Source organism: Bombina bombina, chromosome 4 (assembly GCF_027579735.1).
Source record: "Bombina bombina isolate aBomBom1 chromosome 4, aBomBom1.pri, whole genome shotgun sequence".
NCBI lineage: Eukaryota > Metazoa > Chordata > Amphibia > Anura > Bombinatoridae > Bombina > Bombina bombina.
Window position 1 is genome coordinate 730,725,685 of NC_069502.1, and position 15,718 is coordinate 730,741,402.

At 39.0% G+C, this 15,718-nt stretch overlaps 1 protein-coding gene across 7 annotated transcripts in view; it reads right to left on the bottom strand.

Moving 5' to 3' along the window:
- Positions 1-9,834: 9,834 nt before the first annotated feature.
- MAP3K4 (mitogen-activated protein kinase kinase kinase 4) overlaps positions 9,835-15,718 on the bottom strand; it is a 481,171-nt gene continuing 475,287 nt past the window's right edge. For all 7 annotated transcript variants that reach the window (XM_053710936.1, XM_053710933.1, XM_053710939.1 and 4 more), the window contains one exon: positions 9,835-10,402. In XM_053710936.1, coding sequence (XP_053566911.1) covers positions 10,382-10,402 — 21 coding nt within the window. In that variant the 3' untranslated portion in view covers positions 9,835-10,381. The remainder of the gene's footprint in view (positions 10,403-15,718) is intronic.

The window sequence follows — 15,718 nt, forward strand, 5'->3', positions numbered from 1 at the left end:
GATTTCTCACAGCCCAGCTGAACTCCTGTGTTGACCTATCTATCCAGGAGGGACTTTTAAGGGAGAAAATTAGTCTTAGATTTTTTTTAGAGAACCCTATAAAACTACATATATACAGAAGTTAATATTATGATTCTTGCACTCTCAACACCATTTGAAAGAAATATCTACCTTGCAACTTCTAATTTACTAATTTCAAACTTTTATTTTTACAGTGAAACAAGTAAAAAAAAACATCATAGTAAAATTAAGAAATAATTATGGGTTTTTTTTCTCTAGCATTTTTGCTTTGGGATACTCTAGATTATTTTTATTATTTAAAAGGACTTTTATTAGTATAATACATCAATATGCAAGTGAAAATAATATGACCTTATAAGAATATATAAGTAATATTATCCAATTTGCAGTAATAAGCAATATTCAATAATAAGAGCATCTATGGGCCCCATTTATCAAGCTGCAAAAGCTTAAGACCGTTGCTGCTTAACCTCTCCACCACCTAAAATGTGTGAGAGAAATCATCTTGATCCGATCCTTATGATTGACAGCCCCTGCTAACAACCAGACTTTCTTTTGATCAAGTAGATTTACACTGACAGCAAACTTTTATTAATCCTCTAGGATAATGGTTCTCAACCTAAGTGACCTCAAGTCCCGGTAAATTTTAGCTGGATGTCTCCAGGGCCCAGTAATATATATATATATATATATTGGTGTCAGTGGGGGAAGAAAATATATACTTTCATTGGTGTCAGTGGGATGGTATAAGTTACTTACCTGCGGTGTCCAGGCCCAGTCCCATCTGCTCCTTGTTCTACCACTGAACTTCTGCTATATGTGCACAACGCACATGTGCAAGGGCACTCTGACAGTGCTAGTATTCCTAATGTGTGGAGCGGCAGGCCTGTCAGAGCATGCAGTAGGGGCATCATGGCCTGGTATTGGGCCGCGGCCTGGCTGTTGGGAAACCAGGCTCTAGGACACTGGTTTTCAAACCTGTCCTCAGGTCTCCCTAACAGGCCACATTTTCAGGATTACCATGGGTAAGAGCAGGTCAAATAACCGTTTACTAATCAGCTGATTATTTCACCTTTGCTCTAGTTCAGATATCCTTGAAAGGGACACTAAACCCAAATTATTTCTTTCATGATTCAGATAGTGCATGCAATTTTAAGCAACTTTCTAATTTACTCCTATTATCAATTTTTCTTTGTTCTCTTGCAATCTTTATATGAAAAAGAAGGCATCTAAGCTAAGGTGCCATCCAATTTTTGGTTTAGAACGCTGGACAGCATTTATTCACCAATCAGTAAGGACAACCCAGGTTGTGAACCAAAAATGGGCCGGCTTCTAAACGTAAATTCTTGCTTTTCACATAAAGATAGCAAGATAATGAAGAAAATTGATAATAGGAGTACATTAGAAAGTTGCTTAAAATTGCATTATCTATCTGAATCATGAAAGCTACAATTTGGGTTCAGTGTCCCTTTAAAATCTGGTCTGTTAGGGAGGTCTGAGGACATGTTGGAAAACCATTGCTTTATGAAGAAAACATATATAGCAGTGATTTTTTAAAAACGTATAGCTATGTTCATTATACTAAATTTTCCCAGAGGAAAGTAATACTTTACTATCACTCTAAACATACTTATTACTATTCCTAAGAGAATAACAACACTTTACTGTCAGTTTAAATTGGAAAATAATCTAATAAGAATACAAAGCAACAGTCACTTTATATGTTTTCCATGGGGAATAATAATATAACATTTCTCTGCTTTGTTCTAGAAAGATGTGTGTTGAGGACATGGAAGAACTGTTATATAAGAAACTTTAAATATTAAGTATCTAATTAATCTAATAATGAAAAAAACAACAAAATAAAATAATAATAAAAAAGCTGGAATTGATGTGATGTATTAAATTAAATGTATCATTTTTAAGCCTCTAATTTTAATTCATAAATACTTTTTTTTAATTAAAAATGCAATGGTAAGACTGTGGTGAATACATATTTTTTAACAGCTGTGTTAAAGTGCCATAATAGTAAAAAAAATACAAATTCCAATTCATTAAAACATGTCAATTTAAGGGAATCAACCGTGCACTACTGTGTATAGAAGGACAAATTGGGTTCTCAGTTGAAACTGCTGTTGATCCAATCAGTAGTGCTAGTTACACATCTGGGTCGTGCTGATGGGATCAGTGGTGGTTTCCACTTGTGCCCTGCAAGTCCTGAGTATTAAAGAGATATGAAACCCAATGTTTTTCTTTCATTATTCAGATAGAGCATGCGATTTTAAGCAACTTTCGAATTTACCTTTTTTATTAACTTTTCTTCGTTCTCTTAGTATCTTTATTTGAAAAAAGTAGGAATGCAAGCTTAGAAGCCGGCCCGTTTTTGGTTCAGCACCTGTATAGTGCTTGCTGATTGGTGGCTACATGTAGTTGCTTAAAATTGCATGCTCTATCTGAATCATGAAAGAAAAAAATTGTGTTTCATATCTTTTTAATTTTACTGTGTTTAGTCCTTTTGCTCTGGTTAAAGATACAATAGTGTAGGGTGAATATAGTCTTAAAAACAGAATTTATGTTTACCTGATAAATTACTTTCTCCAACGGTGTGTCCGGTCCACGGCGTCATCCTTACTTGTGGGATATTCTCTTCCCCAACAGGAAATGGCAAAGAGCCCAGCAAAGCTGGTCACATGATCCCTCCTAGGCTCCGCCTACCCCAGTCATTCGACCGACGTTAAGGAGGAATATTTGCATAGGAGAAACCATATGGTACCGTGGTGACTGTAGTTAAAGAAAATAAATTATCAGACCTGATTAAAAAAACCAGGGCGGGCCGTGGACCGGACACACCGTTGGAGAAAGTAATTTATCAGGTAAACATAAATTCTGTTTTCTCCAACATAGGTGTGTCCGGTCCACGGCGTCATCCTTACTTGTGGGAACCAATACCAAAGCTTTAGGACACGGATGAAGGGAGGGAGCAAATCAGGTCACCTAAATGGAAGGCACCACGGCTTGCAAAACCTTTCTCCCAAAAATAGCCTCAGAAGAAGCAAAAGTATCAAACTTGTAAAATTTGGTAAAAGTGTGCAGTGAAGACCAAGTCGCTGCCCTACATATCTGATCAACAGAAGCCTCGTTCTTGAAGGCCCATGTGGAAGCCACAGCCCAAGTGGAATGAGCCGTGATTCTTTCGGGAGGCTGCCGTCCGGCAGTCTCGTAAGCCAATCTGATGATGCTTTTAATCCAAAAAGAGAGAGAGGTAGAAGTTGCTTTTTGACCTCTCCTTTTACCGGAATAAACAACAAACAAGGAAGATGTTTGTCTAAAATCCTTTGTAGCATCTAAATAGAATTTTAGAGCGCGAACAACATCCAAATTGTGCAACAAACGTTCCTTCTTTGAAACTGGTTTCGGACACAGAGAAGGTACGATAATCTCCTGGTTAATGTTTTTGTTAGAAACAACTTTTGGAAGAAAACCAGGTTTAGTACGTAAAACCACCTTATCTGCATGGAACACCAGATAAGGAGGAGAACACTGCAGAGCAGATAATTCTGAAACTCTACTAGCAGAAGAAATTGCAACTAAAAACAAAACTTTCCAAGATAATAACTTAATATCAACGGAATGTAAGGGTTCAAACGGAACCCCCTGAAGAACTGAAAGAACTAAGTTGAGACTCCAAGGAGGAGTCAAAGGTTTGTAAACAGGCTTAATTCTAACCAGAGCCTGAACAAAGGCTTGAACATCTGGCACAGCTGCCAGCTTTTTGTGAAGTAACACAGACAAGGCAGAAATCTGTCCCTTCAGGGAACTAGCAGATAATCCTTTTTCCAATCCTTCTTGAAGGAAGGATAGAATCTTAGGAATCTTAACCTTGTCCCAAGGGAATCCTTTAGATTCACACCAACAGATATATCTTTTCCAAATTTTGTGGTAAATCTTTCTAGTTACAGGCTTTCTGGCCTGAACAAGAGTATCGATAACAGAATCTGAGAACCCTCGCTTCGATAAGATCAAGCGTTCAATCTCCAAGCAGTCAGCTGGAGTGAAACCAGATTCGGATGTTCGAACGGACCCTGAACAAGAAGGTCTCGTCTCAAAGGTAGCTTCCAAGGTGGAGCCGATGACATATTCACCAGATCTGCATACCAAGTCCTGCGTGGCCACGCAGGAGCTATCAAGATCACCGACGCCCTCTCCTGATTGATCCTGGCTACCAGCCTGGGGATGAGAGGAAACAGCGGGAACACATAAGCTAGTTTGAAGGTCCAAGGTGCTACTAGTGCATCCACTAGAGCCGCCTTGGGATCCCTGGATCTGGACCCGTAGCAAGGAACTTTGAAGTTCTGACGAGAGGCCATCAGATCCATGTCTGGAATGCCCCACAGCTGAGTGACTTGGGCAAAGATTTCCGGATGGAGTTCCCACTCCCCCGGATGCAATGTCTGACGACTCAGAAAATCCGCTTCCCAATTTTCCACTCCTGGGATGTGGATAGCAGACAGGTGGCAGGAGTGAGACTCCGCCCAAAGAATGATTTTGGTCACTTCTTCCATCGCCAGGGAACTCCTTGTTCCCCCCTGATGGTTGATGTACGCAACAGTTGTCATGTTGTCTGATTGAAACCGTATGAACTTGGCCCTCGCTAGCTGAGGCCAAGCCTTGAGAGCATTGAATATCGCTCTCAGTTCCAGAATATTTATCGGTAGAAGAGATTCGTCCCGAGACCAAAGACCCTGAGCTTTCAGGGATCCCCAGACCGCGCCCCAGCCCATCAGACTGGCGTCGGTCGTGACGATGACCCACTCCGGTCTGCGGAATGTCATCCCTTGTGACAGGTTGTCCAGGGACAGCCACCAACGGAGTGAGTCTCTGGTCCTCTGAGTTACTTGTATCTTCGGAGACAAGTCTGTATAGTCCCCATTCCACTGACTGAGCATGCACAGTTGTAATGGTCTTAGATGAATGCGCGCAAAAGGAACTATGTCCATTGCCGCTACCATCAAACCGATCACTTCCATGCACTGCGCTATGGAAGGAAGAGGAACGGAATGAAGTATCCGACAAGAGTCTAGAAGTTTTGTTTTTCTGGCCTCTGTCAGAAAAATCCTCATTTCTAAGGAGTCTATTATTGTTCCCAAGAAGGGAACCCTTGTTGACGGAGATAGAGAACTCTTTTCCACGTTCACTTTCCATCCGTGAGATCTGAGAAAGGCCAGGACAATGTCCGTGTGAGCCTTTGCTTGAGGAAGGGACGACGCTTGAATCAGAATGTCGTCCAAGTAAGGTACTACAGCAATGCCCCTTGGTCTTAGCACAGCTAGAAGGGACCCTAGTACCTTTGTGAAAATCCTTGGAGCAGTGGCTAATCCGAAAGGAAGCGCCACGAACTGGTAATGCTTGTCCAGGAATGCGAACCTTAGGAACCGATGATGTTCCTTGTGGATAGGAATATGTAGATACGCATCCTTTAAATCCACTGTGGTCATGAATTGACCTTCCTGGATGGAAGGAAGAATAGTTCGAATGGTTTCCATCTTGAACGATGGAACCTTGAGAAACTTGTTTAAGATCTTGAGATCTAAGATTGGTCTGAACGTTCCCTCTTTTTTGGGAACTATGAACAGATTGGAGTAGAACCCCATCCCTTGTTCTCTTAATGGAACAGGATGAATCACTCCCATTTTTAACAGGTCTTCTACACAATGTAAGAATGCCTGTCTTTTTATGTGGTCTGAAGACAACTGAGACCTGTGGAACCTCCCCCTTGGGGGAAGCCCCTTGAATTCCAGAAGATAACCTTGGGAGACTATTTCTAGCGCCCAAGGATCCAGAACATCTCTTGCCCAAGCCTGAGCGAAGAGAGAGAGTCTGCCCCCCACCAGATCCGGTCCCGGATTGGGGGCCAACATTTCATGCTGTCTTGGTAGCAGTGGCAGGTTTCTTGGCCTGCTTTCCCTTGTTCCAGCCTTGCATTGGTCTCCAAGCTGGCTTGGCTTGAGAAGTATTACCCTCTTGCTTAGAGGACGTAGCACTTTGGGCTGGTCCATTTCTACGAAAGGGACGAAAATTAGGTTTATTTTTTGCCCTGAAAGGCCGATCCTGAGGAAGGGCGTGGCCCTTACCCCCAGTGATATCAGAGATAATCTCTTTCAAGTCAGGGCCAAACAGCGTTTTCCCCTTGAAAGGAATGTTAAGTAGCTTGTTCTTGGAAGACGCATCAGCTGACCAAGATTTCAACCAAAGCGCTCTGCGCGCCACAATAGCAAACCCAGAATTCTTAGCCGCTAACCTAGCCAATTGCAAAGTGGCGTCTATGGTGAAAGAATTAGCCAATTTGAGAGCATTGATTCTGTCCATAATCTCCTCATAAGGAGGAGAATCACTATCGACCGCCTTTATCAGCTCATCGAACCAGAAACATGCGGCTGTAGCTACAGGGACAATGCATGAAATTGGTTGTAGAAGGTAACCCTGCTGAACAAACATCTTTTTAAGTAAACCTTCTAATTTTTTATCCATAGGATCTTTGAAAGCACAACTATCCTCTATGGGTATAGTGGTGCGTTTGTTTAAAGTGGAAACCGCTCCCTCGACCTTGGGGACTGTCTGCCATAAGTCCTTTCTGGGGTCGACCATAGGAAACAATTTTTTAAATATGGGGGGAGGGACGAAAGGAATACCGGGCCTTTCCCATTCTTTATTAACAATGTCCGCCACCCGCTTGGGTATAGGAAAAGCTTCTGGGAGCCCCGGGACCTCTAGGAACTTGTCCATTTTACATAGTTTCTCTGGGATGACCAACTTGTCACAATCATCCAGAGTGGATAATACCTCCTTAAACAGAATGCGGAGATGTTCCAACTTAAATTTAAACGTAATCACATCAGGTTCAGCTTGTTGAGAAATGTTCCCTGAATCAGTAATTTCTCCCTCAGACAAAACCTCCCTGGCCCCATCAGACTGGGTTAGGGGCCCTTCAGAACCATTATTATCAGCGTCGTCATGCTCTTCAGTATCTAAAACAGAGCAGTCGCGCTTACGCTGATAAGTGTTCATTTTGGCTAAAATGTTTTTGACAGAATTATCCATTACAGCCGTTAATTGTTGCATAGTAAGGAGTATTGGCGCGCTAGATGTACTAGGGGCCTCCTGAGTGGGCAAGACTCGTGTAGACGAAGGAGGGAATGATGCAGTACCATGCTTACTCCCCTCACTTGAGGAATCATCTTGGGCATCATTGTCATTGTCACATAAATCACATTTATTTAAATGAATGGGAATTCTGGCTTCCCCACATTCAGAACACAGTCTATCTGGTAGTTCAGACATGTTAAACAGGCATAAACTTGATAACAAAGTACAAAAACGTTTTAAAATAAAACCGTTACTGTCACTTTAAATTTTAAACTGAACACACTTTATTACTGCAATTGCGAAAAAACATGAAGGAATTGTTCAAAATTCACCAAATTTTCACCACAGTGTCTTAAAGCCTTAAAAGTATTGCACACCAAATTTGGAAGCTTTAACCCTTAAAATAACGGAACCGGAGCCGTTTTTAACTTTAACCCCTTTACAGTCCCTGGTATCTGCTTTGCTGAGACCCAACCAAGCCCAAAGGGGAATACGATACCAAATGACGCCTTCAGAAAGTCTTTTCTAAGTATCAGAGCTCCTCTCACATGCGACTGCATGTCATGCCTCTCAAAAACAAGTGCGCAACACCGGCGCGAAAATGAGGCTCTGCCTAGGATTTGGGAAAGCCCCTAAAGAATAAGGTGTCTAAAACAGTGCCTGCCGATATTATTATATCAAAATACCCAGAATAAATGATTCCTCAAGGCTAAATATGTGTTAATAATGAATCGATTTAGCCCAGAAAAAGTCTACAGTCTTAATAAGCCCTTGTGAAGCCCTTATTTACGATCTTAATAAACATGGCTTACCGGATCCCATAGGGAAAATGACAGCTTCCAGCATTACATCGTCTTGTTAGAATGTGTCATACCTCAAGCAGCAAGAGACTGCTCACTGTTCCCCCAACTGAAGTTAATTGCTCTCAACAGTCCTGTGTGGAACAGCCATGGATTTTAGTGACGGTTGCTAAAATCATTTTCCTCATACAAACAGAAATCTTCATCTCTTTTCTGTTTCTGAGTAAATAGTACATACCAGCACTATTTCAAAATAACAAACTCTTGATTGAATAATAAAAACTACAGTTAAACACTAAAAAACTCTAAGCCATCTCCGTGGAGATGTTGCCTGTACAACGGCAAAGAGAATGACTGGGGTAGGCGGAGCCTAGGAGGGATCATGTGACCAGCTTTGCTGGGCTCTTTGCCATTTCCTGTTGGGGAAGAGAATATCCCACAAGTAAGGATGACGCCGTGGACCGGACACACCTATGTTGGAGAAATTACATTCTCTTAACAAATAAGAGCATGATTTTTTTTTTTTTACTATAATGGCCATTTATTCAGATAGGACTTTTAATTTTAATCAACTTTCCAATTTACTTTTATCATCAAATATGCTTTTTTCTCTTGGTATTCTTAGTTTAAACTAAACATAGGTAGGCTCATATGCTAATTTCTAAGCCTTTGAGGGCTGCCTCTTATCACAAGCTTTTTAAATCTCTTTTCAACACAAAGAGACAGAAAGTACACGTGGGCCATATAGATAACACTGTGTTCAGGCACAGGGGGTTATTTAAAGTGATGGTAAATTTTCAATATCTGGGAAATATATTATTAATCCTCAGTTCTTTCTAACCGAAGGCACTATGTTTATTCCTTATTTATTTGATTCTTTTCTATAATAAATCATGTATTACTCACAGAGCGTTACCGCTCCTTCCTCCGCCCCGTCATTACTTCCTGTTATTTTCTATAGCCAGACAGAAAGCAGAACCACCCGTCGCGACGTCATAGTATTGGAATCCAAATCTTCAACTCTAGCTATGCGCATGCGTTTCAAATACGTTATTCTACGGTCTCATCGATCCAATGTCTAGCGCATGCGCATTGTTAACTTAGGGCGTGTTTGATGATATCAGTGTCACCGACTGGCCTGGGCTGTTATTGGTATGTTAAAACACGTGGGATTAATAAATCAATGGCGGCCGTGGTACGGGAGGAGGAAAGTATGTTAAAATTCTGTTATTTCGGATAAAAAAATTAAATAGAACGAGCGGTTTGCATGTTTTCATTAATGAAAGTCTACTTATTTTTTTAATTTGCATAAGAATACAAGTTTTAAGTCGGGTAAGTTTACCATCACTTTAAGATTTAGCACAAAACAATGCTAAATTTTAGACAATAGATAATAAACAGTCACAGTCATGTGATCAGGGGGCTGGAAGAAGGTTCCTACATACACGGTAATCACAAAGGTAAAAAGTGTATTAATATAACTGTGTTGGTTATGCAAAACTGGGGAATGGGTAATAAAGGGATTATCTATCTTTTAAAACAATAACAATTCTATGGTAGACTGTCCCTTTAAGTCTGTTTTATATATTAGATTAATTTTTTTATTTATTTTAAGAAGTAATAAAACTGGGAGATAAATTTCTTGGCTCTAAATGTTTATTAAATATTGTATTTTCCGTTGCTCCAGCAGTTCTCTGTTCTCGTAATCACTAGCAGAAGGTGCAAAACTGAATTAACTGTACTGCTATGTAAAGGAATAGCAACGTCCATAAATGTTCCTTATTTATTGAAATTCAGCTACTCGTGTTTAATCCCTTTCTATCACGCCCTATACTATTATAAATTACAATAATAGACACAATGCACCATAAAACATCATAAAATAAACCATTTATTAAGAAAAAAAAATGTTCTTCCAATTGAATTAGCTTTTTTCTTGCATAACAAAACTGAAGCTGGCCAAAAAAAGACAAGTTCACAGTCAGTGCACTCAACAAACAGGGAGAATACAAACATTTACAAAGTCCAGACTGCCTGATAACACTACAAGTTGCATCTGAACAGTAAGAGATCCAACCATTACTATTGTGTAATTACAGTTCTCAATCATTTGAGAAATAAAAAGCGAGATAACAAATTAAAAAGAACTCAATGGTCAATATACAGTAGAAATGGCACTTCACTGAAACATGCAGTTTCGTTAAAAACGTGCAGGACGTTGTGACATGAATAGCATGTGCCGGGTAACACGCAAGGACAGCAGCAGGAAGGAGAAGTGACGCCTGTCACCTGTGCAGTCTCTTCAGTCGCTAAGATACAACGTTGCACTGTCTCAGCATAGTCTTTATGTAAATATTACATACAGTAGTGATTAAGAGATGACTTGCTGAAATACATTAGGCCACGTCTTGACAGCTTCATTCTTCGTCTGTGCAAACCTGCTCAGAAAGAAAGGAAATGCAATTAGATGCAAAACATAAACACAAATCCAAATCTTTATTTAAAAGTTTCTTAAAAGGGACAGTCTACACCAAAAATGTTATTGTTTAAAAAAGATAGATATTACCTTTATTACCCATTCCCCAGTTTTGCATAACCAACAGTTATATAAATATACTTTTTACCACTATGATTACCTTGTATCTAAGCCTTTGCAAACTGCCCCTTATTTCAGTTCTTTTGACAGACTTGCATTTTAGCCAATCAGAGCTGGCTCACTGAAATTCCACGTGTGTCAGCACAGTGTTATCTATATGACACACATGAACTAACACCCTCTACTGGTGACAAACTGTCAAAATGCCCTGAGAGAAGAGGTGGCCTTCAATAACTTAGAAATTTGCATATGAACCTCCTAGGTTTAGCTTTTAAAGGGACACTGTAACCAAAATTTTTCTTTCGTGATTCAGATTGAGCATGACATTTTAAGCAACTTTCTAATTTACTCCTATTATCAAATTTTCTTCATTCTCTTGGTATCTTTATTTGAAATGCAAGAATGTAAGTTTAGATGCCGGCCCATTTTTGGTGAACAACCTGGGTTGTCTTTGCTGATTGGTGGATAAATTCATCCACCAATAAAAAAGTGCTGTCCAGAGTACTGAAACCAAAAAAAAGCTTAGATGCCTTCTTTTTCAAATAATGATAGCAAGAGAATGAAGAAAAATTGAAAATAGGAGTAAATTAGAAAGTTGCTTAAAATGTCATGCTCAATCTGAATCATGAAAGAGACATTTTGGTTACAGTGTCCCTTTAACTAAGAATACCACGAGAACAAAGCAAAATTGGTGATAAAAGTAAGATTGTTTAGAATTACATTCTCTATCTGAATCATGCAAGTTAATTTTGGACTAGACTGTCCCTTTAAATGTGTAAGTTCTTAAGCAGTAGAGCAAATGAAGTAACACAAGCTTCTTTTTTTAATCACTCTAGATCTCATTTCCAGAAGATGGCAAACTATAAAACTCAGTTTCTTTTGCTTCAGGACCTTGTTTCTCAACCTGCGGTACTTGTGCCTTTGGGACACCTAGAGCTTTGGTAAAGGCTACTCTAACACATATCCTGTCTCATTGTTTGCCCTGATGCAGCTAAAGTAAAGATTAAATGTATCACAGAAACACTGCTTCTCAGTTCTACCCTCAAACACCTCTAGCAGGCCAGATTCTAGTTCCCTGCATGGGCTGGTCAGCTGCTTACTCACTGTGACTGACTCAAATGGGAACATCCTTAAAGGGACAGTCAACACCAGAATTGGTATTGTTTAAAAAGATAGATAATGCCTTTACTACCCATTCCCCAGCTTTGCACAACTAACATTGATATATTAATATACTTTATACCTCTAAATTTAACTTTTTTTATTAGATTTTCACAACAAGAGACTGCTAATCCATGTGGGCCATATAGATAACATATGGATAACATTATGCTCTCTACTGTGGAATTGTGCAGGACAGTGCACTAATTGGCTAAAATGCAAGTCAATAGATAATAAATTAAAAGCCATGTGATCAGGGGGCTGTCAAAAGAGGCTTAGATACAAAGTAATCACAGAGGTAAAAAGTATATTAATATAACCGTGTTGGTTCTGCAAAACTGGGGAATGGGTAATAAAGGGATTATCAATCTTTTTTAACAATAAAAATTTTGGAGTTGACCATTTCTTTCAAATCTGTCTAGTTAGTGACTTTTGAGGAATGAAGCTGAGAAACGCTGATATTACCTGTCACAGGGAAAGTGACAGGTAAACTGTTTAGTACACACAACCATATACCAGATGTAGGGCCGCAGTGAAATTTCACAAGGAAAATATACCATGGTGAAATGTGCTAGGTAAAGTGTTCTATACCCACAATGAAATGAACCTGGTAAGCTGTGTATGTGGTCAAGTTAGATCCAGAAATATGGTAACATAAAGGAATAGGAAACAGTGCTCATTAGCAAAAACAAGAATGTTAAATTAAAGGTTGTGTAAAGAACTTCTTGCAAAATTGGCACTTAGAAATTATCATTGTAGGCACTGCCCTCAGGGAAATAAGAGAGCCGACATATTGGTAACTTAGGTTGCATTCTGCCTCTGCTGAGCATGGGCAAATCTGACTCCCTGCTTATCTAGTATTCCCTTTATAGTAAACCAGCACATGTTACTCTAGAAGTTTTATGACATCAAACTAGATTAGCCTTTCTGTAAAGACCCCAGCCTCCTTGTAGGTGTGTGACAGGAAGTAATTGACACTGCACACATGAAGTTTAAAATCCATTTAAAATCATACATAATACATATTGTAATGATTTATTTTAAAGGAACATTCCGTACAAAATTGAAATGCACATTGATTAATTACATTGTTGAATACAAACATATTTACAATAATCATATATTGGCAAAAATGCTTATAGTAAAAGTTATCACTGTTTTAGTGTTAAAATGTTTTTCAGCATGAGCATGTGAAGCATAGCTAGATATTCTCAGTGCACCAGCATTTTAAATACTGCAGCTGCTCAGAGCGCCAGTGGGTGCTTGTATCATGTCAGTAATTAACAAACGGAGTCATTACCAGATGGTACAAGCACCTTAGACTCTGCTGTGTTTACCCTCTTAAGGACAAAGGTTTTTACCAGTTTGTGTGCTTAAATGACAAGCAATTTTGGCATTTTTGTTCACTATTGGTTTCTCCTTGATTGTTCACTCTCTTGTTAAAGGGAAATAAAACCCAATTTTTTTTTTCTTGTGTGATTCAGAGAGAGCATGCAATTTTAAACAACTTTCCAATTTACTTTTGTTATCTTATTTGTTTCCTTCTCTTGGTATTCTTTGTTGGAAATTATACCTAGGTAGGCTCAGGAGCTGCTGATTAGTGCATATATGCTTCATATTATTGGTTCATCCATGTGCATTGCTGTTTCTTCAACCAATGATACCAATAGAATGAAGCAATTTAGAAAATAAAAGTAAATCGGAAAGTTGTTTAAAATTACATTCTCTATCTGAATCATGATATATACATTTTTGGGTTTCACGTCCCTTTAAGCGCACCCATACATATTATACACAGTTTTGTTTTTTAAACAGACAAACAGGCCTTTCTAGTGATACCCTATATGGGGTAACAATAAATAGCAATTTAATACCGAAACACAGTGAAAAATAGGAAATAAAGCATTTATGTAAGAGGTCACCCAGTTTAAAAAACTGCTATACAAAAGTAATTATATATAATACACATATACAGTGGATATAAAAAGTCTACACACCCCTGTTAAAATGTCAGGTTTCTGTGATGTAAAAAAAATGAGACTATAAACTGTATTCAATTGAAAACCAAAATGAAATCTTTTAGGTAGAGGGAAGAAAACAAAAAAAAACTAAAATAATGTGGTTGCATAAGTGTGCACACGCTCTTATAACTGGGGATGTAGGTGTGTTCAGAATTAAGCAATCACATTCAAAACCATGTTAAATAGGAGTCAGCATACACCAGCCATTATTTAAAGTGCCTTTGATTAACCCCAAATAAAGTTCAGCTGTTCTAGTAGGTCTTTCCTGACATTTTCTTAGTCGCATCCCACAGCAAAAGCCATGGTTCAAAGCATCAGAGGGATCTCATTGTTAAAAGGTATCAGTCATAGAAAGATCCACCCTGAAAGTACTGCTGACTTCTCCGGAATTGGGATTTTATGATCAGGCAATGACAGGGGGCTGATGAGGCCTTAACTTAATATTGGGGCCGTCGGACCCCAGTGGTGGGCTCATTGGTAACTAATTAAAAGGTTAATATGTTTTGTTGTATGTTTGTTACGCAATTTATTCAGATTGGCGAACCCCAATGTTATAAGGCCAGTATTTTGACAATAACAATCCCCTTCTAACAATAGCCTATTTTAGACAGTAAAGGGATAACCGTAATGACGATATGATAAGGCACCTCCTGTCTATTAGCATTTTGAAATGTCATGTCTAAATATCTACCTGTAGAAAAATCTGAGAGCTCAGTTTTGGTCCATATCTCAGTTATAATCTATTGTTTTGTTTTTTCTTGTTCTTGTTTTGTCTTTGTTTTTAATGTTAGCCACAAATAACCCCCATAACACTACATATTTCTGGGGTCCAAGAGAGGCCCGTCCACAAAGCAGGGGTAAAATTGAGGATTAATAACCAATGCTCATGGCTTTGTTCTGTATTCTATTTTTTTTTGTTAATATATAATGTATTTCGCTAGAAAAGATAAGTGAGGGGTTATCCATGTATCATACCTTCAGTTTTCATAAATATGTGCCCCAGCATATCATTGCTAACTGTTGCAGCGAACTATATGAGTATTGCACATTTATAGCAGTTGCATGGCTCTAACAATATTCTGTAACATTTATATTGCACCCCATGTTTCTTTGCATCTTGTTGTAAAACCTCATGTTTTTCTAATAAAGCTCTTTGAAAAAAAAAAAAAAAAGGTATCAGTAAGGAGAAGGGTACAAAATAATTTCATTAGGCATTAGATATACCATGGAACACAGTGAAGACAGTCATCATCAAATGGAGAAAATATGGCACAACAGTGACATTACCAAGAACTGGATGTCCCTCCAAAATTGATGAAAAGACGAGAAGAAAACTGGTCTGGGAGGCTACCAAGAGGCCTTCAGCAACATTAAAGGAGCTGCAGGAATATCTAGCAAGTACTGGCTGTGTAGTACATGTGACAACAATCTCACATATTCTTCATATGTCTGGGCTATGGGGTAGAGTGGCAAGACGGAAGCCTTTTCTTATGAAGAAAAACATCCAAGCCAGGCTACATTTTGCAAAAACACATCTGAAGTTTCCCAAAAGTATGTTGCAAAAGGTGTTCTCGTCTGATGAAACCAAAGTTGTTTTTTTTTGGCCATAATTCCAAAAGATATGTTTGGCGCAAAAACAACACTGCACATCACCAAAAGAACACCATACCCACAGTGAAGCATGGTGGTGGCAGCATCATGCTTTGGGGTTGTTTTTCTTCAGCTGGAACTGGGGCCTTAGTTAAGCTAGAGGGAATTATGAACAGTTCCAAATACCAGACAATATTGGCACAAAACCTTCAGGCTTCTGATAGAAAGCTGAGCATGAAGAGGAACTTCATCTTGCACCATGACAACGACCCAAAGCATACATCCAAATCAGCAAAGGAATGGCTTCACCAGAAGAAGATTAAAGCTTTGGAATGGCACAGCCAGAGCCCAGACCTGAATCCAATTGAAAATCTGTGGGGCGATCT